The 26,030-nt window shown below is 53.4% G+C and overlaps 1 protein-coding gene across 2 annotated transcripts in view; it reads right to left on the reverse strand.

Moving 5' to 3' along the window:
* The window catches only part of HSPA12B (heat shock protein family A (Hsp70) member 12B), a gene marked incomplete at its 3' end in the record, with an annotated part of 20,140 nt that extends 6,406 nt beyond the window's left edge, over window positions 1–13,734 (reverse strand). For both annotated transcript variants that reach the window (XM_081097622.1, XM_081097623.1), the window contains exons 1-7: window positions 13,641–13,734; window positions 8,487–8,546; window positions 6,065–6,162; window positions 4,935–5,059; window positions 2,025–2,211; window positions 1,585–1,689; window positions 1,192–1,308 (exon numbers count right to left, since the gene is read on the reverse strand). In XM_081097622.1, coding sequence (XP_080953748.1) covers window positions 1,192–1,308; window positions 1,585–1,689; window positions 2,025–2,211; window positions 4,935–5,059; window positions 6,065–6,162; window positions 8,487–8,529 — 675 coding nt within the window. In that variant the 5' untranslated portion in view covers window positions 8,530–8,546; window positions 13,641–13,734. The remainder of the gene's footprint in view (window positions 1–1,191; window positions 1,309–1,584; window positions 1,690–2,024; window positions 2,212–4,934; window positions 5,060–6,064; window positions 6,163–8,486; window positions 8,547–13,640) is intronic.
* Window positions 13,735–26,030: the final 12,296 nt, after the last annotated feature.

The raw sequence follows: 26,030 nt of genomic DNA on the forward strand, positions 1-26,030 counted from the left end.
AGTCTTTTATGAGTTTGTGGGATTCCCTGGATTCTGACGAGATGGGGGGTGGGGAGGGGTAGGTATCCAGACTTCCTGCCAGGGCCAGCCCTTCCTGAGCTGGCAGCCCGGGAACGGTGTGGGAGGAAGCAGAATGGGTAAACTGGCAGGAGGAGGGGCACTATGGCTGGGGGGGTGTGTTTGTTCTAGCTGGGCACATCCTCGCTTACATTCTGGTCTTTGCAGGGGGATGCCCACTAGGCTTAGGGTTAGCTTCTTCCAGGATAAGCATAGGCACCTGGGCACATGCCTGACCCATGGGGGGCCCTGGTATCCTCCAAGGGGTCTACAGGCAGCCCCGAGACCCCTTTTGTAGGTCCTAGGGCGTCCTCCAAAGCCCCAGGGTCAGGACCAAGCAATGAGTCTTGCTCTGGAAGGCTGTTCCCTTTTCTCCCCCCATCTCTACTAGAGAGGCAGTGCCTGAGCGCCACCCATCTTTCTCCAGACCTTCGGGTATCTCTTATGGTAGGAAAACCAGCAAACACTGGCCCAGACCACCTCCCTTCAGAGGTTCCTGTGCGCAGGAATTCACAGTGGTTGGGGCTGTGGGGGTGGTGGATTCCTGAAAATACTGATGCTGGATGACGTGCATGTTCTTAGTACCCTGCCCAGCTACTGGGAGTGTGGCTGCTCTTGGCTCACAGCTGCCCCCTTCTCTGGAGCTGCCCTCAGCCGAATGGGAACCGCCTCACTTGGAGAGGATCCCCCTCTACCCAGTAACCAGTAACAAAAAGCTGGCCCCCTTGCCTCGGTGTGGCCAACGCGGGGGTACAGTTCTCCCTCCAGAGCTCTCCACGGCGTCAGGCTGAGGTCACACTCCACAGCCCTGCTCAGCCTCCCGCACCCCCTGAGAGCCCTTCTTCAACAGACCAACGCACAACTCCCATCCTGGGCTCTGCTTTCAGCAAACCTGACCTAAGACACTGGCTAAGCTGGCCTGGGCAGGGCCTCTTGTCCCTCAGTCCTCTGTTCCTGCAGCCACCTCCTTCCCCCAGTGGCAACATAACCGCCAAAATGCCCAGCAGGTAAAGGCTGGAGGTCTTCCCACAATGCATCTCTGGTCCCAAGGGTGGTGGGTGAATGAGGGGATGTATGGGGCCATCCCTGGGGCCCTCCTGAGCAACATCCACCCCTCTGCCTGCGTGTCCTCACCAGGTAGGCAGCCTCCCGCATGAACTGCTTGGCGGGCTGTTTCCAGATGGCGGGCACCGTCAGCACCCAGCGCACAGTGTCCTTCTCCGGCAGCGAGGGGCACTGCTCTCTCAGCTCCTGGGGCAGGAGGGGCAGTGAGATGAGCGGCTGGCTTGAGTGGGGTGTCCTCAGCCCTCTGTGGGAGCTGGAAGAACTAATCAAGCCTCAGGAAGGGCTTTCCAGCAGAGTTGGAAAAATCCCTAACGCTAACCCCCTCCACCAACACATATATGGCCCATGCAGGCTCTCCCAGACAAGAAGGCAGGGGAGTGGAGAAGATGACCTCTGACCTCTGCCAGGGGCCAGGGATGGCTAAGGGGAAAGGGTGGGCCTGGGGATGGGGCCGCAGCGCACCTGAAGAGCATGCTCCTTGAAGAAGCGCAGGGCATGGGCGAACACCTCCAGGGCAGGCATTTTCTTTCCATTTACCGCCTCCAGCTGGGTCTTCAAGGTGAGATCCTGGCAGGGACACAGGGCCACGCTGCCGAAGGCCGTAGTTCTGCCCCCATTTCCTGACGACCTCTCTCTTAAAACCACCCCATTTCCTGGTGCTTATCCTCTTGGGCACCGTCCCACTTGCTCTATAATCTCACTTTAGTTCTGTCCCCAGCCCCTCTTTAGCCCCGCCTCTCTGCTAACCCTATCCTCACCCTCAGCCACGCCTTCATCCCTTCTTTACTTCCAAGCTCCGTCCCTTCGCCACCACACCCCATCCACCCTCCATTAGGCCCGCCCCTTCCCCTCCTGACCCCGCTTCCCTGGCCTGAACGGTCCTGAGCCAGAATGTGACTCACAGTGGCGCTGTGGATCTTCATCTTGAACTTCTCGAAGTAGAGCCAGTCCCGAGCCTCCTCGGGGTCTAGATCGTGGTAGTAATCACGGGCAGTGTAGCCAAAGCTGTGAAAGGCACCCTCCGGCGTCAGCAGGAGGCAGGTGGGGGTCTTCTGGTGCGCCACGCCGGGGTCCCCGCCCTCCCATTTCCTGTAGAGACAGGGCTATCAGTGGGGTCAGCAGCAACCCTCACTTGGGGGGGAGGGTTGGATAACGGCGTTGGGGTGAGCTATGTGACCTTGGCAGGCCACTTAGCCCCCCCCAGTCTCAGCCTTCCCTACTGTAAAATGGGAATAATAACAGTACCTGCCTCTTAGGGTTCTTGTGAAAAGAAAGATGGTGCTTGGAATCCAGTTCAATCTCCATGAATGCTGCTCTTGGATCCTCCCTATTCATGGGGCTTCGGGACGCACCCGGCATTCTGGGTTCCCTTCATCATTTGACCTGTCTCCCTGCACCCTTAACACGGAGCAGCAGGCCATCATCCATCCATCTGCCTGGGTCTGGCTTCCTCATGTGTCTCTCCAGCATCCTAGCAGAGGCCTTCTCCCTGCCAGCTAGTTCGCCTCGCTCAGGGCCGTCCTCCACAGCCAAGCTCCTTTAGGGCATTCATGACATTCCTGTCTGACCCACCTCAGCAGCAATACCCCAGCTGACTGCACCTCTGCCAGGTCCCCCAAAACCTGAATGACATTCCAAACCTCCCTATTCACAGGCACAAGCAGACCGCCACCCAGAACTCCCTGCCCAGTTCTCTGACCTGGAAATCTTCCCTGGTTTCCTGACTCCTCTAGGCCACGCTTGCCACTGTGGCCCTTTGGGGAAGGTACTGGGAATCCAGGTAGAAGAACAGTATGTGCCAACGCTTAGAGATGTGAAAGAACAGGAGAACTAGCTGTAGGTTAGCTCAAAATGCAGCAGGAGAAAAGACAGGAGTGTTAAGGTCAGCTAAAGAACATCAAATGCCGTATCGGAATTCTCTCTTGCTGGGGGTTAGGTTGGGGGGGTGAAGAGGCATGATCACAGTGGCCTTGAGAAAGGTGACAGGTCCCCATGTAGCAACAGCCTGGAGGGGAGGGAGGGCAGAGAATAAAAACCATCCAGGTGAGAGAGGGTGGTGGCCGTGGAGAGAAGTGGATGGGTACTCCAGAGATAGTAAGGAGACAGAAGTGATGGGACTGGGTGTCTGGTAGGGGTGGGGAAGGCTTGGGAGGAGGCCAGGACGTCCCCCAGTGACTTCCTGTGACTGTCACCTCCACAGGACAGAGGCAGTGTCCCTTCATGTGTCCTTGGCTCCAGCATGGGGCGCAGCGTGGCCTCGGCTGCCGTGTGCTGACCCTGGGGGACTGTGAGTGCTCAGAGCCGTTGTGGGTATGGGGGAGCAGAGAAAGGGGAACGACAGTCCAGGCTCATGGAGGTCAAGTCCCTGTACCTGTGAGGCAGGGACCTGACTATAGGTCTCTCCATCCACCCTTCCATCCAGCCTCCGGGGCCCTGGGCAAGTCCCTGATCCCCCATTCCAGTCTGAGTTGGGAGCTTTGGGGTCTTCTAGAGCTCCACCTATTGGCTGCAGCCCCACTAAGACACACTCTAAGGATCAGGGAGTGTGATCAGCGCTGGAGGGAGTGTTTAAAGAAATGTTTTGTTCAACTAAAACTCAACATCAGGATAGATTTTTTGATCATCTCTTTCATAACAACTGTGTGACTTGTGTCAACTCGGTTAGCCCTCTGGTCCTTTATGTCCTTGTATTTCATTTGAGATGTCAGACCTAGGAATCTGCCTCTAGCAATCTGCTCCATAGAAATCTCAGCACAAGTTTTCAAGGAAGGAGATTCCTTGCAGCATTATTTTTGTAATAGTGAAAACTTAGAGACCCCCCAAAACAAACAAACAAACAAACAATCAGTAGAATAATGGATAAATTTTGAAACATCCATACTATGGAAAAACTATGCAACTGTTAAAAAGAAAGTGGTAGCTTTATGTATTGACATGAAATGTCTACAGAATAGTGTTGAAAGTTTAAATTAGGCAAATTGGCCCTGGCCAGTGAGCTCAGTTGGTTGGGCATCGTCTCATGTACCAAAAGGTTGCCAGTTCAATTCTGGTCAGGGCACATGCCCGGGTTTCAGGTTCAATCCCAGCAGGGGACGTGCAGGAGGCAATCGATGAATGTTATGCTCTCATATTGATGTTTCTCTCTTTCTCTCTACCTTCCTCTCTCTCTAAAATCAATAAAAAATAAAAAAAGCAAATTGTATGATATTCCATTTTTATTTATTTATTTATTTATTTTAAAAAATATATTTTATTGATTTTTTACAGAGAGGAAGGAGAGAGATAGAGAGCTAGAAACATCGACGAGAGAGAAACATCGATCAGCTGCCTCCTGCACATCTCCCACCGGGGATATGCCCGCAACCCAGATACATGCCCTTGACCGGAACCGAAACCCGGGACCCTTCAGTCCGCAGGCCGACGTTCTATCCACTGAGCCAAACCGGTTTCGGCGATATTCCGTTTTTATTTAAAACACACAAATATTCATACATATATGTGTGTACTAGTAGTATGTGTTTGTAAGCAAGCCCAGATATTTGTGTACTTTCCTGTATGTTTTTTATATCTCAATAAAATGTTTTAAAATTAAAAATAAAGCCCAACATTTCCTGCAGAGGGCAGGGAACTGCTCCAATGGAGGCTGGGGGCACAGGCCAAGGGCCATCCTCCAAACTTTTACCCCAGAGGGGAGCCCAGACTTGGGGTGGCAGGAGCTCTGAGGGTACCCCATGTCTCCTCAGTGACAGTACTTCTGGGACCAGGCCCAACCCCTCTCCCCCGACCCAATCTCACAGCCCAGTGGCCCTCACCTCATCATGTGGATGGCCTCAGGGTCACTGGCAAAGCTGAAGGCATAGCCGCTGGAAGTGGTACCGAAGTCGATGGCCACCACCACAGAGAAGGAGGCGTGCTGGGGGGCTCGGGCCTCAGGCTTCTGCAAGTGCAAGACCTGGAGTTAGGGAGCAGCCCAAGGGCCAGGCTGGGTGTACATGGGAGCCCCCACCCCCTGTCCTGACTGAGGTCCAGCTCATCCCTGGTTCACCTCCTCCCACCTGCCTGCCTGGGCTCCCTTCCCTTCCCAGGCTCCCGGCTGATCCCTGGAGATGCCAACTGCCTCTCAGGCAGCCCTGCGCAGCTTTTAGCTCAAGCTCCTGTTTTCCTGGCTCCTGGTTCTCTGCCCACCTTCTGTCTGCACAGCCTTAGCCCACCCCCATCTCACACCATCTCACAGCCCGGGTCCAGCTGGGAGCAATTACGCTCCTCCTGGCAGCTTCACAGCACATGGACCTGTGTATACTTGACCCTGTGCTCTTTGTGGCCACAGTGACACAACCAGACTGTCGGTTTTGTGGCAGAGGGGAGAGGCCCCGTGCACGTGCCCAGAGCGGCCCCTGCCTTCTCCTAGGCCTGGCTCCCTGAGAACAAAGGGGCCCCCAGGCTCAATAATTTGGGTGAGGCTGTCTGGAGTGAGATGACCCAGCGAGCTTGGGGGAGGGTTATGTCCTGGATAGTTCAAGCTAGTAATTTCCAAACTCTGTATTTTTTTAGCAGCGTGTCTCCTCTTCCTCAGGTGGGGCTATACTGGACAGGAGGGGGGCGGGGTAGCCCTGGGAGGGCCAGTGCAGACCCTGAAAAAACCATATGCTCAGAAATACGCCTGCCCCCGGCAGGTGAGCTGCAATAGCCCCGGGATGTCATCCTGGAGGGGGTATTTGGGTGTTAGTACTGGGGCTCACCTCAATAGAATTGTTACCCCTTAAGTGCAAGGTCACGTAAGGGTAGCCCTTCTGCAGAGAGCGTGACTGGGGTGTGCTGGGGCAGGAGGCACAGTGGTACCCCCGGCCCTGCCCAGGCCCTGCCAGGTCTTGTTTTCTGGATCACCAACCCCCCTCCACACCACTCTGGACACCCACCACCCAGATGCCCACGCCAGGCTTACGGGAGACTGCGAGGGTGTGAGGGGGGCGATGCCACAGCTTTCCTGGGTCCTTGGGGAGCCGGGTGGGCTGGGGATGGGGGACCGTTCTGGGCTGGAGCCTGCAAAGAGAGGGGAAGACATTGTGGCACGATCAGGGTAGGGGGCTGGCAGCTGGGCCCCAGGCCTGGGGGGTTCTCCCATCGGTCCTTGCTGGGCCAAGGCAGGGGTGCCCTGCTGAAGAAGGGGGATGGGTGGGAGGGGAGGAAGGATGAGGCTGAGCAGGGGCACCTGAGGCAGGAGCGGGCTGAGGGTGACCATCCCTGGAGGATGACCCATGCCTCACCTGGGGACTACTCATCTCCCCCAGCACCCCTCAGACACGGGGGCGGGGGGGGGGGAAGACCAAGAAGCGTATGTGGGGGCAGACCGAATGCAGAGATAGAAGAGCAGGAGAGATGGGGTGGGTGAGCTCCTGCCTGGGTTGGGGTAGAAGGTGGAGAAACCAGGAAAGGTGGGGGAGCTACAGACCTAACTGCTCCCCTCCCCCTAGAGTTCAGCCACATGGTTCTCAGAACCTGAGAGAGCAGCCCGCTTCTACTAGTAAAGACACGTTAAAAGATCTTGCCCGGGAAGTATTAACCCACCCGCCGTATTTACCAGAACTTGCTCCTTCAGATTACCACTTGTTCCGACTGATGGCACACACACTTCCTGAGCAGCACTTCAAAACGTACGAAGAAGTGGAAAATTGGGTCTCTGAATAGCTTGCCTCAAAACAAGAAAACTTCTTTCTATTGGGGCGGTATCCACAAATGACCTGAAAGATGGGGAAATGTGTAGCTAGGGATGGACATTACTTTGAATAAAGCACTTTTGATGTTTCTCTTGAAATTATCGTATTTTCTCTGATTACAAAATCCGTATTAACCGGTTAATAATGCAGACTGGCTATTAACTGGTTAATATTGCCAATAGAACTTTTCTTGTTTTTAGGCAAACCATTCAGAGACCTAATTTTCCACTTCTTCGTACGTTTTGAAGTGCTGCTCGGAAAGTGCGTGTGCCATCGACCGGAACAAATGGTAATCTGAAGGAGCAATACAACAAAATAGCATAGATATCAAATCGCATATATATCAACATATGTGTAACTTCATCTATTGAAAAACATCCGCATTATTAACCAGTATACCCAGTACTCCCGCCAAGGGCCAAAGACAGGCCCAGCTGGCTGCCTGTGAGAATCAAGGCTGGGCAGCACCGCCCCAGCCCAGCCCTGAGCTGAGGGGTGTCCACAAAAATAGGAAGTGAAGCCCAAGTCATCCCCCGACCCCCCCAACAACACATGCACGTGGAGCCAGCATTGGGGGGCATGAGGCCCCAGTGAGCCTCACTCACAGGCCCAGGACCGAGCTGGGCCTTCAGTGGAAGGAAGCAACACAGCCCCAGAAGGCAGCCCAAAGCCTGGCTTGGAGGCTCAGGCAGCTCAGGGGTCTGTCTGCTAGACATCCCCCAGGTGTGGGCTGGTGGCCTGTCGCCACCACTCTGGGCTTTCCTAGGGCTCCTGGGAGGAGGACTGGGGCTGCCCTGAGATTCAGGCATGGGGATGGGGCGGCTGATGGAGTCTGGCATAAAGACCCACGGGCAAAGCAAATTGTCTGGCTTCAGGCTGAGCCGGGGCCCAGGGCCTGTGCTCCCTCAGCGGCTGCCCTGGCGGTGGCCCTGACAGCTCCCAGCCCTTTCTGGCCTTGGGTACCCTGGGAACATATGTGAGGGGCAGGAAATGAGGGGGACTCTAGAAAGTGCCTGGGACAGGGCTGGAGTCTGTCTTGGGGTGCTGGAGAGGCAGGGCATTTTGGTCACACCCTCAGAGCTCCCTTTTCTCAGGCGACCAGCACAGGCTTAGGCCCTGCCACCAGCTCTAGCTTGAAGGGCCAAGGCGCTGTGTGGTGTGAGCCTGGGAAGGGAGGCAGGAAGGAAGGCCCAGCCCACCAGGTCTTTGTGAGTGGACTTCCTGAGGAGTGTCCCTCCTGCCTCCTGGCCTCCCGCCCCTACACACACACACACACACACACACACACACACACACACACACACAGAATTCCGTGCACATAGACCTACTTGCAGATATACACAGTCTCACACAAGGCCCTGCACAGAGATCTGCCCACAGCAAACAGATAGATAGACAGACAGAAACAAACACACACGCACACACACACACACGCACATGCACACATGCACACATGTGCATGCGCGCACAGGGTCCCATGAACAGATATGTTCTGTGTGCACACAGGAGTGAAGCGTGCACAAACACACACACTTACATACACAGTCCTGTGTGCACACACATACACTCTCAGGAACTTCTGGGAGAGGCACCCCTATCCAGACAAGGGCAAGTGGAAGGTGGGTGGGGGCAGAGGTGAGGGATTCTTACCAATGTACAGCCCCTGCAGGCCCAGCTCCGGGACAGCCAGCATCTTCGCAGGCCCTGAGGCTGTGAACAGGAACAGACATGCAAATAACATTTATTTGTTCCTTTGTTCCCTCATGGAATGCTTACTTGTTTTATTTATTTATTTCTGGCTGGAGTCTTTTGAAGCAAATACCAGACACCATGTTGTTTCACCTATAAATTCTTCATTATGTCTCTCCAACAGATAGACTTTTAAAAACATTGCCACAGCACCCTTATCATGTGTAACAAAATTAATTCCTTAATCTCATCTAACGCTCAGTCCACCGTCCCAGCTTTTCTCAGAAAGGTCTTTTTTTAACAGTTGCTTTGTTGGAATCAGGATGGTCCTAAATGCTTTTGGTGCCCACTCTGTGCCAGGTGCTGGGGGACATCGGAGACAGACCCAGAGACACTGTCTCTGCCCCAGGGGCCCACAACCTGTCGGGGAACTGCTTATCATCAGATAAACACCCAAGTGGATTTGAGGTTACAAATGATGCAGCCAAGGTCACAGCTGGCTACAAGCGCGGCAGAGGAGAGCATGGTAAGGCTGGAGAGAGGGGCTGGCCTGGCCCGGCCCTGCAGGCAGGCCCTCGCGGACCCTATTTTAGATTTGGTGTTAAATAAAGGGCAACAACAAATCTTGAACGTTTTTTAAAATATAGTTTTTAAATTGATTTCAGAGAGGAAGGGAGAGGGAGAGAGAGATAGAGACATCGATGATGAGAGAGAGTCATCGATCGGCAGCCACCTGCAGGCCCCACGCTGGGGATCGAGCCAACAACCATGGCATATGCCCCAACCGGGGCTCAACCGTGACCTCCTGGTTCATCGGTTGATGCTCAACCACTGAGCTACACTGGCTGGGCAATCTTGAAAGTTTTGCAGTGGCAGAGTGGAGGTGGGGGCATGACTGGATTTGCGTTTTTAAAAGTTCCTCTGGCTGCTTGGGGGTGTGGGTTGCAGTGGGACAGTACGGAAGCAGAAGCCCAATCAGGGCTCCAGGTGACTGATGATGCTCATGGCTGTGTATCTTGAAACAGAAGTAGGTACAATTAAGCTAGAGGTTAAAACCAGCAGGGCTGATGGAGGTGGCAGGATTGGATATGGGGATTAGGAAGAAGTTGTCAAGGATGACAGTATCTGATTCAAACTGGCAGATGGGTGGTGAGATGGAGAACACTGGAGAAGGGCAAGCTCCCCTGACCCTTACCCTACCCACAGACACAGGCCTGCAGGGCGCAAGGGGCAGTGTTTCCGGCTGGAGTTCAGGAACTGCCAGAGGAGCCAGAGGATCTATGCTCTAGAGGCCAGGGAGAAGCTGAGGTGGAGATGTGTGTCTGGGGGTCATTGGCAGAAAGCAGAGTGGGGGAAGGGAAGGGAAAGGACCCTTCGCATAAAGGCTGACTCCAGAAGGTGGGATGGCCGAGGAGACCTAGATGTCTGCTGTGGTTTCATGGCATCTCAGTTGTTAGATGAGACTGGAAACAACTGTGGCCCAGGGCTGCATTTGGGTGGAATGACGAGAAGGGGTGGGAGTCAGGTAAGCCTAGGTGAGGAGAGAGCAGAGGGTAGGCGAATGGAGCTAGCACTTCCAGGAAGGTGGCTGAGATCAGGAGCTGATGTATGGGCAATACCTGGAGGAGCAAAAAGCTTAAGGGGAGCTGCCCAGAGCCCACTCCCTCTCTGTAGCCGGGAAGTTTTGCTAATAGAACACCAACAGACACAGGTGGGCACTGTCATACCGCCCCCACCCACACACACACACATGCACATATACATCCTTGCTAATGCACAGTTCACACAACTCAGCCCCGTCATGCACAGACATCCAGGCATGTCCAGGATCATACCACATGGCCAGCATCATGGAGATTTCCAGATACATTCAATCCTGCTATCATTGGAGGTGCAAAGTTGGATGTCCAGGAATCAGAATCAGGGGGAAAGACAGGGGCGGGTCATGGGCGTTCACAGAGCACAGAGATGCTGAGAAAGGGAAAGCAAATAGATGGGGTGTGTACAGGCTTTGAGAGCCAGGGACAGGAGCCCAGTTCAGGGTGATGGAGTGGCATGCTGGAGCTGATTCCCACCAGCTGGCAAAAGCAGATTCTCTGCATCTCTTCCCAATTCCACATTCACTGACACCACATTGCTAGCTTGAAATCAGCCATGGTGGGAGCATTTACATCACAGAAATTGGCAAACACTACAAATCTGGGTTTTCTCCCTTTTGTAGTGTTGACTGTAAAACATTTACCAGCACACAGTGGATCTAGGCCACAAAGGAGAAGCTGGCAGCCCTATTTGTACATCATTTCAATTCTTCAGCAAAAATTTACTGAGCATTTCTTTGTGCCAAGTTCTGAACTAAGTGCCGGAGAAACACTTTGTTGAATGAATGGATGGATTTTCTGGACCAAGGCGATTATATCTGGAGGAGAAACAATCTAGAACCACCAGGAAAAAAGAGTTAGGAGTCGTCACTCTAAGCTGGATTCCACATCTAAATTGAGTGCCTATAATCTCGCCAACTGTCTGAAGCTGGTCCAGTTACCTTTCATTTCTGAGTGTGTGATTCACTGAGTCCCTTACACTGGGGTCTCAGGGCTGGCAAGGACCTATAATGGCATCTGGGTGGAGTGTATCCTGGTTGCCTCTCTGTGCCCTGGTGCCTTTTCTGAAAAATGGGTCAAACAGGGGGCTTGTGAGGATCAAGTTCAGGTAAAAAGGTGGTTGAGCCCTGGCAGGTTTGGATCAGTGGATAGAGCATCGGCCTGGGGACTGAAGGGTCCCGGGTTCGATTCCAGTCAAGGGCAGCTTGATCCCCAGTGGGGAACGTGCAGGAGGCTGCCATTTGATATTTCTATCTCTCCCTCTCCCTTCCTCTCTGAAATCAATAAAAATATGTTTTTTTAAAAAGTAGGTGGTTGACAAAAGACAGGGAGTTGGACAGACGTGAATAGTATTCTTTCCCTTCATGATGTGTATTCTGAATTTCTCTTCTTAGAAGCTTTTGGTCTGATTGAGAGTTTATTCTAGTCATGCTTCGTTCTTTAGGGAGGGAGGGAAGACCGGAATCAATTTGTGTTAAAGAAGGAGGATTCTACCAGCTGGCATGGCTCAGTGGTTGAGCGTTGACCTATGAACCAGGAGGTCCTGGTTCGATTCCTGGTCAAGGCACATGCCTGGATTGTGGGCTCGATCCCCAGGGTGGGGCTGATCAATGATTCTCTCTCATCATTGATGTGTCTATCTCTCTCTCCCTCTCCCTTCCTCTATGAAATCAATAAAAAAAATATATATATATATTTTTTTTTTAAAAAGGAGGATCCTGCTGATTCCTTGAGAGGTGGAGGTGGAGGGGGTGGCAGCACCACCTGTCTTCAGGACATGCCCCCTCACCCCCATCATGCACACACACTCAGAACTATTTAAGGAGAATGATGAACATGGGGCTAGGACCACCTCCGCTCCCCAAAGCTGTATGTCTGCGCAGAGTCCATGGCTGGAAATGGGGTGAGGAAGACGCTGTCCCAGGGGCCTGTTAATTTCAGATTACTGCTGCTTGGGTTTAAGAATCATTGGGTGGGGCAGTTTGATTTACACAGAAAGTAACTTCATTTCCTGACTACAAGCACAGGCTAAACTCTGGCCCCAACCTGACCCCTACCCTACCCACAGACACAGATCCTTAACCCTGCCCATGGACTGACCCATCCTTGCCCGCAGACTGATGACCCCTGGCCCTTGACCTCATATCGACCTCTAATCTTCAGCTTCACTATGACTTCTGGCACTGACTTCTATCCAACAGACATGATCAATCAGTCATTGGGGACCAGGACAGGGTGTGGCTGAGTAGGGACTTGAAACTGGAGATCCCCATCCTAGAGAGTCCCCCAAATCACAAGGCCTAGGACTTCTTGCCTGATGGAGAGAATTCTCCAAGGATCTATTCCTGGGGTGAGGGTGTCGAGGCTGGGGGCACGTGATGTTGCTGGATTTCAGGGCTCCACATGTACCTGTCCTCTGCCCATGAGGACAAAGAGCCCACCCAGATCTTTACAGCTCCCCCCTCTCTCCCACATATTCCAGCTTCTCCCACCCACTGCTCTCTCTCAGCCTCCTGCCAGCCCTTTAATGGCACAGGACTGGACTCAGCAGGCAAAGGGAGGCCACAGGCATGTCTCTCAAGGCAGAGAGTGGGCCAACCAGGGCCCAAGAGGCAGATCAGAAACCCCAAAGGGCTGCTCCAGTCCAGTCTCTCCTGGGGGGACCGCTGGGAGGCTGCCTCCTTCTGCACTGGGGCAGGGGTGACAGAAATGGCCCCTCCCGTCTTTCCACGCATCCTGCCCCACCCAGTGGGTCCTCATCATGGGAGCAGCCAGTTCATAAACAACCTCTGTCCCACAGAGCCGGGCCTGAAGCCCCTCCCATCCTCTGCCCACCAGTCCCCCATCACCTCCCTTACCTTCTGGGGCAACTGGCTGCCTTTGCTCTCACAGGGAGTCCATATTTTAGCGCCCACTCCCTCCCAGGCTCTCTCCCCCACACAAGCCTGCTTCACAGACAGCTCCACCGGCCTGCAGGGAGCCCAGACCCACCCCACCTGGACCCGGAAGCTAGCCTCACAGAGGAAAACCAGAGTTCCCCGCTCAGGAGGCCAGTCCACAGTCTGCAACTGTGGCACCCCGACCACCCAGCCACTCCAGACCTTCTGGGACCACAGGGCCCGGGACCAGCGCCCCTCCCATCCAAGATGCCCCCCAACACACACACACACACACACACACACACACACACACACACCAGGTATCTACCTCAGGTCTAGGCAGCCTGCTCTCCACAAATGCGCCCCTGGTGCAGCCCCCAGCCTCACCCCCCACCCCCACCCCACAGCAAGGAGTCTGTCCGGCCCCTCTGTGGAGCGTGCGGGGTCCGACGCCTGGAGGGGAGCCCACAGCCACAGCCCCGCTGGAGAGAGGGCCTGCGATCTGTCCCCAACCCGGCGTCCCGGGCTCAGGAAGTCCCCGCGGGGTCTCAGCCGACAGCCCAGGACGGGGCGGCCCGGGGCGGAGGGCTGACCTCTGCGCCCTTCTCCTCTCCGCCAGCCCCTCGCCCGGGACTCACCTCCGCCCTCCGACAGCGCGATCTGCCTCGCCCGCGACCGCACAGCCCGCGGCAGCGCCCTGAGCGGCGTCCGCAGCCCTCGACGTGCCGTCCCTTCGCCGCCCGCCCGCGCCCCGCACCGCCCACCCCGCCCGCCGCCCCCTCCCCCAGGCCGGATGGCCGCGCGGCTGCGCCGCCGGGTGGGCCCCGCGCTCCCAGCCCAGATGTGCGAGGCCGGGGCGGGGCCTGCCTGCGCGGGGCCTCCGCCGAGGGGCCAGCCTGGCCCGGCGTCCAGGGCCCCTCCCCAGCCTCTCCAGCGCCTGGCGGCCGGCTCCCCGGCAGCCCGGGGGGTGGGGTGGGGGAGAAGGGTGAGGAGCGGAGGGGGAGGGAGGGGAGAGGAATTCCATACCCCTGGTCGGCCTCCTGCGGCTCGGCGGGCGGCGGAGGGGCCCCCTGCCTCCCCGACAGGGCCACCCGGCCTCTGCTTAGGCAACCCACGGGGAGAGCCTACATGCTGGGGAGGGACAGCCCGCCCCAGGCCCCTCGCAGCACCCTGTCCCAGACCCCCAGGCCCTGGACCCAGACCGCCCACCCTGCCACCCCTAGCTTGGTCTCCAAGGGTGAGAGAGACAGGAGGCCCAACTGAGGGTGCAGGCAGCCCTTGGAGTGGGCCTGGCTCTGTCCTTGCTGAAGTCTGAGGCCTGGAGAGAAGGGTGCTCACCCGCTGGGTCCCCGCTGTCTAGAGGGGCTCACCCAGAACTCATCTTACCTCCTCTCCTGTGGGGTCGCACAGACTTCGTCCTGACCTAACTCAGGCCCTCTTGGGGATGCTGGGATGTGGCCTCCAAAAAGGGGGTCTGCAGGGTGGAGACCCCCTTTGCTGAGCCCCTGTAAGGCAGCTGACTGTGTCCCCAGGACCTCCTTTTTTTTAAAAAAAAAATATTTTTATTGATTTCAGACAGGAAGGGAGAGGGAGAGAGAGACAGAAACATCAACAATGAGAGAGAATCATTGATCAGTTGCCTCCTGCATTGGGGCTGGAGCCCGCAACCCAAGCATGTGCCCTAACCAGGAATCGAACCGTGACCTCCTGGTTTACAGTTTGATCGATGCTCAACCACTGAGCTATTCCGGCTGGGCGAGTAGTTGTTATTTGATGAGAGAGAGAGAGAGAGAGAGATCAATCCATCACCTCCTGTAGGCGATCAAACCTGCAACCTAGGTAAGTGCCCTGACCAGGAATGAACCTGCAGCCCTCTGAGCCACTGGCAGGGCCCAGGACCTCCTTGTTCAGGCAGGGCCTGAGCGGGCCCCTTCCCGCCACCAAATGTGCCCCGAGGCTCAGGGTGGCTCAGCCCAGCTCTCCGCACGAAGGGACCTGGTCTCTGTCTGCTCTCCCAACCCCCTCCCACAGTTCCCAAGGCTCCCACAGTTCTTTGAGCATCACAGTTGCCTCCCACTCCAAACCATTTTTCCTCCCTCCTCCTCTCTGCCCAGCTCAAAGGCTCCCCAGCTGAGCTGTCACCTCCCCTAGGCTTGCTGTCCTTATTGCAGCCCTGCCCCTCCGGCCCTGCCACAGCCCCAGAGCCACCTGCAAGGAGGTTGGGGGCAGGGGGAGTGCTGCACTAGACAATTTTGGATGTCACCACCTGGCCAGTAAGCCAGCCAGGTATCTAGTTAGCAACCTCCACTGGCTGCTCTGAGTGTGGGTATCTGTTGGTGTGGCAGCATGTGTATGTGTGTGGGTGTGTTTGCTTGTATCTGTGACTGTGTGTATGTGTATGCTTGTGTTTGAGTGAGTCTCTTGTGATGTGTGTATTATTTAATATTTTTATTTTTATTTTTTTAATTTTTAATTTTAATTTATTGCTTAAAGTATTACAAAGGGTATTACATATGTGTCCATTTTATCCCCCCGCCCTAGACAGTCCCCTATAATATTTTTATTTTTTAATATATTTTTATTTTTATTGATTTCAGAGAGGAAGGGAGAGGGAGAGAAAGAGAGAGAGAAACATCAATGGTGAGAGAGAATCATTGATCAGCTGCTTCCTGCATGCCCCACCCTCGGGATCGAGCTTGAAACCTAGGCATGTGCCCTTGACTGGAATCGCCCCGGGACCCTTCAGTCCACAGGCCGATGCTCTATCCACTGAGCCAAACCAGCTAGGGCTGTGTGTGAGTGTTTCTATTTGTCTGTCTGTGAGTGTGTAACAAGTGTGCGATGGGGGCTGGCAGGCCTTCCTTTCAGTTCAGAGGTTGAACAGCCTGGGAGGATGGAAGTGTGGCCGTTTGTGAGTGCACGGGGAAGAGGCGGAAGGTCTGGCCCCTCAAATGCAACCTGCCTCTTGTTTTTCATTTTTCCTCCCGGTTTTCCTCCATCCCCATCTTTAGCTCCACAGATTGGCTCATCTCTGGGGGGCTGGCAGCAGGCTCTGAGCAGGAATGAAGACTCATGGGTGGGGATCTCTGGGCGTCCTCCTGCTTGGCAGCCTTCTGCCCTCCCCCTCCTCCATGTCAGGCCCCCTTAGCTCAGCCTGACTTGGGAGTCACAGGCCCCCACCCTTGGGCAGCTTCCAGTCTGACACAGAGGATAGCAAATAATCCCCATGAATCCTGCTCCAAGTTAGAGGAGGTTCCAGTCAATTGCCATCAGAAGGTTTGGGCCCAGGTGGGCGTGGACAAGTGTCCTGCAGAGCCCCTGCCCTTCACTGTCCTCTCTGTGCTCTGGCACCTCCCTCCTCTTCCCTTGGGCGCCATTGTGGGCCCACCCGCCGACCTCAGCGGCTTCCTGCTTCTCCCCGTGGGGGCAGGACGAGGAAGATCAGCCTCTGAGAGTGTCCTCCAGGAGCCATCTCTCTCAGGCCAGGCTTCCCTCCTCTGGCCTTTGCTCAGGATCTTGTCCCGTGGGTGACAGTGCAGCCAGCCCTGCCCCTCCGGTCCGTCCCTGTCATGCAAGTAGAGGAGACTTTTGAAGGTGCAAACCTGGCCTGGCCGGCACAACTCCGTGGTTGAGTGTCGACCTATGAACCAGGAGGTCAGGGCTCGGTCCCCAGTGGGGGTCGTGCAGGCGGCAGCCAATCAATGATTCTCTCTCATCATTGATGTTTCTATCTCAACCTCCCTCTCCCTTCCTCTCTGAAACCACCCAAAAAATATTTTTTTAAAAAGGTGCAAATCTGGTCTCATTGCTTCACCACTCCCATACTTTCCATGGTTCCCCATTAGCTAAAGCAGAAGATCCCAGGTGTGGACTGCCCTTGACTGACCTCTCAAGCTGCCCTTCCCAGCCCTAACCTCCAGCCCCATCCCCTGCCCTCCAGCACACCTGCCTCCTGCTCCTTTGCTCCACCTGGGCCAGTCCTGACCTGCTGGGAGGAAACATCCTTCTCTGTTTGGACACCCAGGGAGAAACTGGCCCTTTGGGTCCTATTGTGGGTGCTGTGTCTTCTCAGAGAGCCCCCGTCCTGGTCACCACGGGGTGGGGCACTTAGGAAAACTTTGGGTTTGAGAGGCAGGAGTAAGGCTCTCTTTTCCTGGGATCCACTGCCTGGCCTGGTGCTGGGGTCCAACCCCAGCAGGTCCAGGGGTTCCCAAAGGCGTAGACGGAGTCGGCGAAGAAGGAATGACACGGAGACAGCGTTCAGTTGATCAGCAGCCTAGCCAGGATCTCTAGCCAGGATCTCCAGCCAAGTTCTGGTCTGGATCTCCAGCGAAGTTCTGGTTAGGATCTCCAGAGAGGTTCTGCTTAGGATCTCCAGCCAGGTTCTGTGTCCATGTTCTCTTGCTAGGTTCTCCAGGTTCTCCAGCCAGGTTCTGTAGCCATGTTCCCTCGCTAGGTTCTCCAGCCAGGTTCTGTCCAGGTTCTCAAGCCAGGTTCAGTCACCAGGTTCTAGTCAGGTTCTCTTGCCAATTTCTGTAGTCAGGTTCAGTCCAGGATCTTTTGCTATGTTCTCTCGCTAGGTTCTGTCTCTAGGTTCTGAGGCCAGTGTCTGTCCAGGATCTTTTGCCATGTTCTCTCCAGCGAAGTTCTTCTGTCTCTAGAGAACGTTCTGTGTAGGTTCTGTGCCAATTTCTGTCTCTCTCTCTGTCTTCTTACATCTGTATTTATACCAGTTGATTCAATCCTATCAATCTCTATTTCAAAGGTTAGGGCGTTTCTTATCTCCATTCCAGGGAGTAAAGATTATGTAGCTTAAGCATGATTGTTCGTAGTTAAAGTGATTAATTACCCGCCTGGCACTTAGTTAAGAGGTTTTATTCCCTCCCTAACTTCAGGGGAAAATCCCTACCTGGGGAAACAACCTTTCTCAGAGACATTGGTTAAAACACATAGTGCCTAGAAGGTGAGCAAACATATTAAGAACAGTATGCCATATATGCCAGGTCCCTTGAAACAGCAAGCATGGACCAGCTCCCGGCAGCCTGGCCCGGCAGCTTTAGGGCAGAGGTGACATTTGTCTTTAGGACACGTCATCCCCCCACCTAAGCCTACGTGTGCTGAGGGGCCGTGGAGGAAACTTCTCAGTCTTCTCTCCACCCTGCCAAGCCGGCTGCTTGCTCTGCCCCAGAGCTTGGGGCACATGCACACACACATGAACTCAAGTGCGTGAGCACCAGGGGGCAGGTTAGATGCCCCCACAGCCTACCTCAGAAGGAAGGGTAGGGTGGGCAGAGCTTTCATATATAATGAAAGCCTAAGCGACCGTTAGGGCAGAATGACCAGAACGACCAGTTGCTATGATGTGCACTGACCACCAAGGGGCAGATGTTCGATGCACAAGCTGCCCCCTGGTGGTCAGTGTGCTCCCACAGGGGGAGTGCCACTCAGCCAGAAGCTGGGCTCTCGGCTGGCGAGTGCAGTGGTGGTGGCGGGAGCCTCTCCCACCTCTGTGGCAGCGCTAAGGAGCAGGGTGCTGAGCGGTAAGGAGAAAGGGGTCTTGGACTGCTAGAGGGCACAGGCCAGGCTGAGGGATCCCCCTCCCCCCCAGTGCACGAATTTTGTGCACTGGGCCCCTGGTGTGTGTGTGTGTGTGTGTGTGTGTGTGTGTGTGTGTGTGTATTATTGATTTCAGAGAGAGGAAGGGAGAGAAAGACAGAAACATCAATGATGAGAGGGGATCATTGATTGGCTGCCTCCTGCACACCCCCTCCTGGGGACCAAGCCCATAACCCAGGCATGTGCACTGACCAGGAATCAAACTGTGGCCTCCTGGTTCACAGGTCAATGCTCAAGCACTGAGCCACACCAGCTGGGCATGGGCAGAGGCTTTTTACACCAATAGACCCTGTTGACTGTGCTTCATAGTGTGCTGGTACCTAGTTGGGTACCTTACACTGCCACTTCTGCTGCCACAACGCCCTGTGGGGAGCAGGGGGAGGACCCTCCACCCCCATTCCACAGAGGAGAAAGCTGAGACTTAGGCCGAACGGAGCACAGATCCAGGGGCAGTCCCAGAGTCTGTGCTCTTGCCTGGGCCACATGTTGCAGGAGGCTGGTGAGGGGAGGGAGTACCCGGGCACCCAGAGGCAGATTCCCCGAATGGCTGGGGACAGGAGGTGGGGCTCCTGGGACAGAGGCCTCTAGAGTATTCCTCTATCAGATTCCTGAGGTGCGGGCTTCCTTCCGGGAACTGCTCCACCTGCCCCCACCCTGGTGGACTTCCTCTCTCTGGCTCACAGCCTCTGTCTGCATAATTTCCCTCATTGGGTATGGGAATGTGGGAGGCCCTGCTGTGGCCAGGAGTTCAAGGCTCAGCCTTGGTGGCGCCTTACCTCTATGGTTGCAAGGGCAGCTGGCACCTCCTCTTTCATACAAAGAGGGCCCTGGGGTCCCACCTCCCTAATACCCTACCCCGTATGACACTGGTCCTCCACATCCCCCCGTATCTAAGAACTCTGCATGGACACTGCCCACCGGCAGCCCCTTCCCCAGTGTGATGTTATTAGAGCTCCCAGCGGGGTCACAGGGGCGCTTTCTTGGAGGAGGTGGTCCTGATCTGAGCCCTGAAAGATGACTGAGAGAGTTACTCATGTGGGGAAGCAGGAAGGGCAGGCCAGCAGAAGGAAAGGGTGCAGACAAAGGCATGGGTGGTGGAGTGAACAGGAGGCAGATGGAATGGACAGGATCAGCCCTGAGCCGGATGAGGAGCTGGGTGTGTGTGTCCCTGGTGCTATCTTTGTCTCCTACCTCAGCAGGCACCCTTGGCCCTTTGCTCAGGAAACCCCAACCTTACTTGCTGCACTTGGGTACCTTCTTGTTTGGGGTCTTCGACCTCTATTCCAGACCCCTGGGAGTTTAGCTTCATTGCACAATTTTCTCTCTGCTCACCCCTTCACTTAGCTCCGGGGACACCTCCCCTTGCCTGCCCCTGCCCCACAGAGTTACCCTCTGCTAGGGTGTAGGGGTACAGAGACCTGGAGGGAAAAGGAAATGTTGGTGGAAGATGATAATTCCACTTCAGTCATGGCAAGCGGGAGGAGATTATGGGCCTGCTGTGTAGACGATGCTGGCTGCTTCCTCCCTCATGTCGATTCTCTTCTTCTTAATAATAGAATCTTCTCTTTTTAGCCAAGCACATGGCCACCCAGGATAGAGAACGGATTTCCCAGCTTTTCTTGCTGCTAGGCTTGGACGTGTGACTAAGTTCTGGCTAATGAGATATGTTATGTGGCGTCTTCCAGCCTTTAAACACCGCTGTTGGCTGCCCATTGTTCCTCGTGCCTCCTTCTGCTTTTCTGCATCTTGCTGCCTGGAATGTGATGGGATGACTGTAATTCCACCTACCAAGTTGGACTATAAGGTTGAGGGACACACGCTCATGATAGTGTCACAGGGACCTGCAAGGACACTGGCATGGAGTAGAGCCCCCATGCCCGCCGAGGGCTGTGTGCTTCTAGGCTTTTACATGCAAAAGAAACACACTCTCTTGTTCAGGATACCGTATTTTCGGTCTCTGTTACTCACAGCAGAATGTAACCCTACCCGAGTCGACCCCAAGGAGAAATGTTGATGAGGCAGTTGGTACGCAGATCTGCAGCTCGGAGCAGAGCCTGGAGTTGCGGGCAGAGATTTGGCAGCCATCCGTATGGAGATGGTAATTGAAGCCACGCGAGGGATGAGATCACCCAGGCAGAGTGTGCCCATGACAGACGATCCTAGCTTTTCCACTCAGCCTCATCCACCCCTTCCAACACCATGTCAGGAGGATTCGGTCTCCCCGGAGGCTTCTTGGCTTTGATGATGCAGAATGAGGATGGAGGGAGGCTGGGAGAAGATAAAAGGTGTAGAGACTAGGGTTTGGGAAAATTGCTTTGAGGAGTGCTTTTCTTTTTTAAATCTTCATTCAAGGATATGTTTTTATTGATTTTAGAGAGAGAAAAAGGGAGAGAGCGAGAGAGCATGCGAGTGAGCTCTGCCCAGTGTTCTCAGTGGTTAGAGCATTGGCCTGGGTTTGATTCCTGGTCAAGGGCATGTACCTGGGTTATGGCTTTGCTCCCTGCTCCTAGTTGGGGTGCATGTGAGAGGCAACCAGTCCATGTGTCTCTCTCCCATCAGTTTTGCTTTCTCTGTCTCCTCTCCCTCTATCGCTTCCACTCTCTCTGAAAAAGCAATGGAAAAAAATATCCTCGGGTGAATATAACAACAAAAAAATTAAAGGGAGAGAGAGAAACCTGAAACCTAAGAATGTGCCCTGACTGGGAATTAAATCCGCAACATTATTTGGTTTTGGGATGACGCTCCAACTGAGACACCCAGCTAGGGCATTGAGGACTTGCTATTTATTATTTATTTCTTTATTATTTAAAAACTAGAGGCCCAGTGCATGAAATTCATGCACGGGGGTGGGGTGGGGTCCCTCAGCCTGGCCTGCACCCTCTCAAAATCTGGGACCCCTCGGGGGATGTCCAACTGCTGGTTTAGGCCTGATCCCACAGGGATCCCTAAACCGGAAGTCGGGCATCCCTCTCACAATCTGGGACCACTGGCTCCTAACCGTTCACCTGCCTGCCTGCCTGATCGCCCCTAACCACTCTGCCTGCCTGCCTGCCTGATCACCCCAAACCACTCTGCCTACCTGCCTGATCGCCCCTAACCACTCTACCTGCCTGCCTGATCACCCCTAACCACTCACCTGCCTGCCTGATTGACCCCAACCACTCTGCCTGCCTGCCTTATCACCCCTAACCACTCGCCTGCCTGCCTGATCACCCCTAACTGCTTGCCTGCTTGCTTGATCGCCTCTAACTGCCTCTGCTGCAGCCCCCACCACCGTGGCTTCGTCTGGAAGGATGTCCGGAATGATGTCCGGAAGGTCATTTGGCTGTCCAATCTAATTAGCATATTATGCTTTTATTATTATAGATATACTAGAGGCCCAGCGTGAACAAAATCGTGCGCAGTTAGGGTCCCTAGGTCTATCCTGGCTTCCGTCGCACGGCCTTTGCCGCCCTGCAATGCTACGTGAAGCTCGCCACTCTGGGAAGCTCCATGATGCTCACGGCCCCTCAACTGCTCTGTGAGGTTCCCCCCGCCCCTCCACTGCTTTGCCAAGCTTGCTGCCGCCCGTGAAGCTAGCTGCTGGACGCTCCATGAAACTCCCCCGCCCCGTGACTGTTTCGCGAAACTCACTGCCGCTCGGGTGACTGCTCCGCTAAGCTCATGGCCACCCCACGAAGCAGCCGCCACTGCTGCTCAACAGTCCCCAGTCCCGCCCCGCCACCAGCACCCGCTCATGGTGAGCGGCTCAGGGGCCAGGGACCGAGAGGTGCTCCATGCACTTCATGGTGACCGGTCACCTGTTCGGTCATGATGGCACCTAGCTCTTTATATATATTAGGGTATATATATTTTTAAAAATATTTTTATTGATTTCAGAGAAGGAGGGAGAGGGAGAGAGAGATAGAAACATCAATGATGAGAAGGAATCATTGATTGCTGCCTCCTGCACACTCCCTACAAGGAATTGAGCCTGCAACCTGGGCATGTGCCCTTGACCAGAATGGAACCCAGGACCTTTCAGACCATAGGCCAATGCTCTATCCACTGAGCAAAATCAGTTAGGGCTAAAAAATATATTTTTATTGATTTCAGAGAGGAAGGGAGAGGGAGAGAGATAGAAACATGAATGATGAGAATCATTGATCGGCTGCCTCTTGCATGCCCCCTCCTGAGCATCAAGCCTGCAACCTGGGCATGTGTCCTGACCAGGAATCAAACCATGACCTCCTGGTTCATAGGTCAACACTCAACCACTGAGCCACACTGGCTGGGGTATATATTTAAAATTTATTATTATTAAAATGGTTTTATTAATTTTAGAGAGAGGTAGGGAGAAGGAGAGAGATAAAAATGCCAATGAGAGACAAACATTGATAGGCTACTTCCTGCATGCCCCCTACTGGGGGATTGAACCCCAAACCCAGGCATGTGCCCTGACTGGGAAAAGAACCAGTGACCTCTTGGTGCACGGGACAATGCTCAACCAACAGACTCACCCTGGCAGGTGAGGAATTTTTAAAGAAAGAATTGTAGGAGTAACTATGGTGTGTGGCAACGTGGGTCAGAGAAGAAAAGAAGATTCTGTAAGATGTTGCAAGTATCTCTTTTATAGTACTCAGGAACGTACTTGAACTTGAAGTATGCGGAAATTACTTTTTGGTTGCCAGACTAGACCTCTTGTGTCATCACCTCACCGAGACTGGTCCTCTTGGATGATGGCTTTAGAAGTGTGACCACACAAGTAACAAACCCCCTTAGAGCAGCGTAAGTAAGGAGCACAGGGGCGTGTATGTCATAGGATCTGGGGGCAGAGGAGCACATCTGGGCTTCACAAGTGCCTGGAACAGGGAACCAGACATATGCCACCAGTCAGGGAGCTGTTGCCCTGGCCACTTTCTTCCCTCTGTTGCCACGTGGACTCTCCTCTCTGCATGTCTGCTACCTTCTTCTCATGTTGCAAATTGCCTTTTAAAAAATTAAGGCCTTATTCATTTTTAAAAAAATATTTTTATTGATTTTAAGGAGGGAGAGAGAGGGGGAGAGAGAGACATCAATGATGAGAGAAAATCATTGATTGGTTGCCTTCTGCAAGCCCCACTCTGGGAATCGAGCCCACAACCCAGGCATGTGCCCCTGACTGGAATTGAACCCGGGAACCTTTAGTCCACAGGCTGATGCTCTATCCACTGAGCCAAACTGGCTAAGGCAAGACTTTATTTATTTATTTACTTTTTTAATATATTTTATTGATTTTTCACAGAGAGGAAGGGAGAGAGACAGAGAGTTAGAAACATCGATGAGAGAGAAACATCGATCAGCTGCCTCCTGCACATCTCCTACTGGGGATGTGCCCGCAACCCAGGTACATGCCCTTGACCGGAATCGAACCTAGGACCCTTCAGTCCGCAGACCAACGCTCTATCCACTGAGCCAAACCGGTTTTGGCAAGACTTTATTTTTAAAACACTTTTAGATTTACAAAAATATTGAGCAGATAGTACAGAGTGTTCCCATCTATCTTTTCCATACAGTTTCCCTATTATTAACATCTTGGATTAGTGTGGTGTATTTGTTACAATTAATGAACCAATCTTGATACCTTATTAGCTAAAGGTCATAGTTTACATTAAGGTTCACTCTTCATGTTACACATCTATGCTTTTTTGTTTTTGTTTTTGTTTTTTGAGAGGGGAAAGGAGAGGAAGAGACAGAGAGAAACATTGATGTGAGAGAGACGCATCAATTGGTTACCTCCTGCATGCACTCTGACCAGGACTGGGGAGCTTGCCACCGAGGTACATGCCCTCGGCTGGAATCGAACCCAGGACCCTTCAGTCCTTGGGCTGACGCTCTATCCACTGACCCAAACCAGGTAGGACCACATCTATGGGTTTTGACAAATACGTATCATAGTTCACCATTACAGTACCATACAGAGTATTTTCACTGCCCTAAAAATCCTCTGTGCTCTGCCTTTTCATCCCTCTCCTCCCCAACTTCTGGCAACCATTGATCTCTTTGCTGTCTCTAAAGTTGTGCCTTTTCCAGAATGTCTAATAGTAGGAATCATACAGGATGTAGCCTTGTCAGATTGGCTTCTTTCACTTAGAGATCTGCATTCAAGTTTCCTCCATGTCTTTTCATGGCTTTGATAGCTTTTTTCTTTTTTTATTCCTGAATAATATTCCATTGTATGTATGTAACACAATTTATCCACTCACCTACTGAAGAACAACTTGGCTGCTTTCAGTTTTTTGGAAATTATAAATAAAGCTGCTGTAAACATTCGTGTACAGGGCTTTGTGCAGACACAAGTCTTCAACTTAGCTGGGTGAATATCCAGAAGCATGGTGGCTGGGTTGTATGGGAAGACGATGTTTCGCTTCGTTAGAAACCGCCCAACTGTCTTCCAAAGGGATCATACCATTGTGTGTTCCCATCAGCCAAGAACGAGAGTCCACACCCTGGTGGGCATTTGCTGCTGCCAGTGTTCCGGGTTGTGACCATTCTGATGGGCGTGTGGTGGGCTCTCATTGTTATTTTCATTTGTATTTCCCTAATGACATAGGATGCGGAGCATCTTTTCCTATGCTTATCTGCCACCTGTATGTCTTCTTTGGTGAGGTATCTGTTCAGATCTTTTGCCCCTTTTTAATGGGGTTGTTCGATTTCTTATTGTTGGGTTTTAAGAGTTCTTTGTGGTTTTTTTGGATACAAGTCCTTTATCAGATATGCGTTTTGCAAATATTTCCCCCCAGTCTGGGGTTGTTTTTCATACTCTTAAGAGTTTGTCTTTTGTTTTTTCTTCTCCATGCATGATCATCCCACAGCTCCTGAATCTATTTGCCCTTCATTCCAGCTACAAGCAGATGCCAAATAGTGTCTCTCATTTCCAGTTCCACATTTTTGGGAGAGATTATTATTTGACCAGTTTGGTGAAGTGGGGAATTAATTATGCCGGGATGGGGTGGTGGCATTCAGGTAGCCGGAAGGGAGGCTGGGAAATGTAACTCTAGCCCCTGCAGTACAAACAGGAAGCCAAGCTAGAAAGAGGTGGGAAGGGAGTGTCCACCTTCCATGGGCCCATAGGGGGTGGGGCCTGGGGGTGGGGTGGGGTGGGGGGCTTCTGATAGGGTATAATATGTGTCGGTAAAGAAATTCAACCAGTACAGAGTGGGACAAAGCAAAAAAACACACACAATTCCCTACACCCAGTTCCACTTCTCAGAACTTTTTCCATTTTTAGCTATTCCAGAGTTTTAACTTCAGAGTATTTAATAATATGTTTACCTCTGTTTCTCAATGTAGTAACTCAAGAGAGCAACTAATGACAGCTTATCATGAAGAATTTAAACCACACTATCTCTCAGCTCCCCCGATGCCCACTCACACTTAAAACATAGTTTTCC

This window comes from Myotis nattereri (assembly GCF_964212035.1).
Source record: "Myotis nattereri genome assembly, chromosome: 8".
NCBI classification, from domain to species: domain Eukaryota; kingdom Metazoa; phylum Chordata; class Mammalia; order Chiroptera; family Vespertilionidae; genus Myotis; species Myotis nattereri.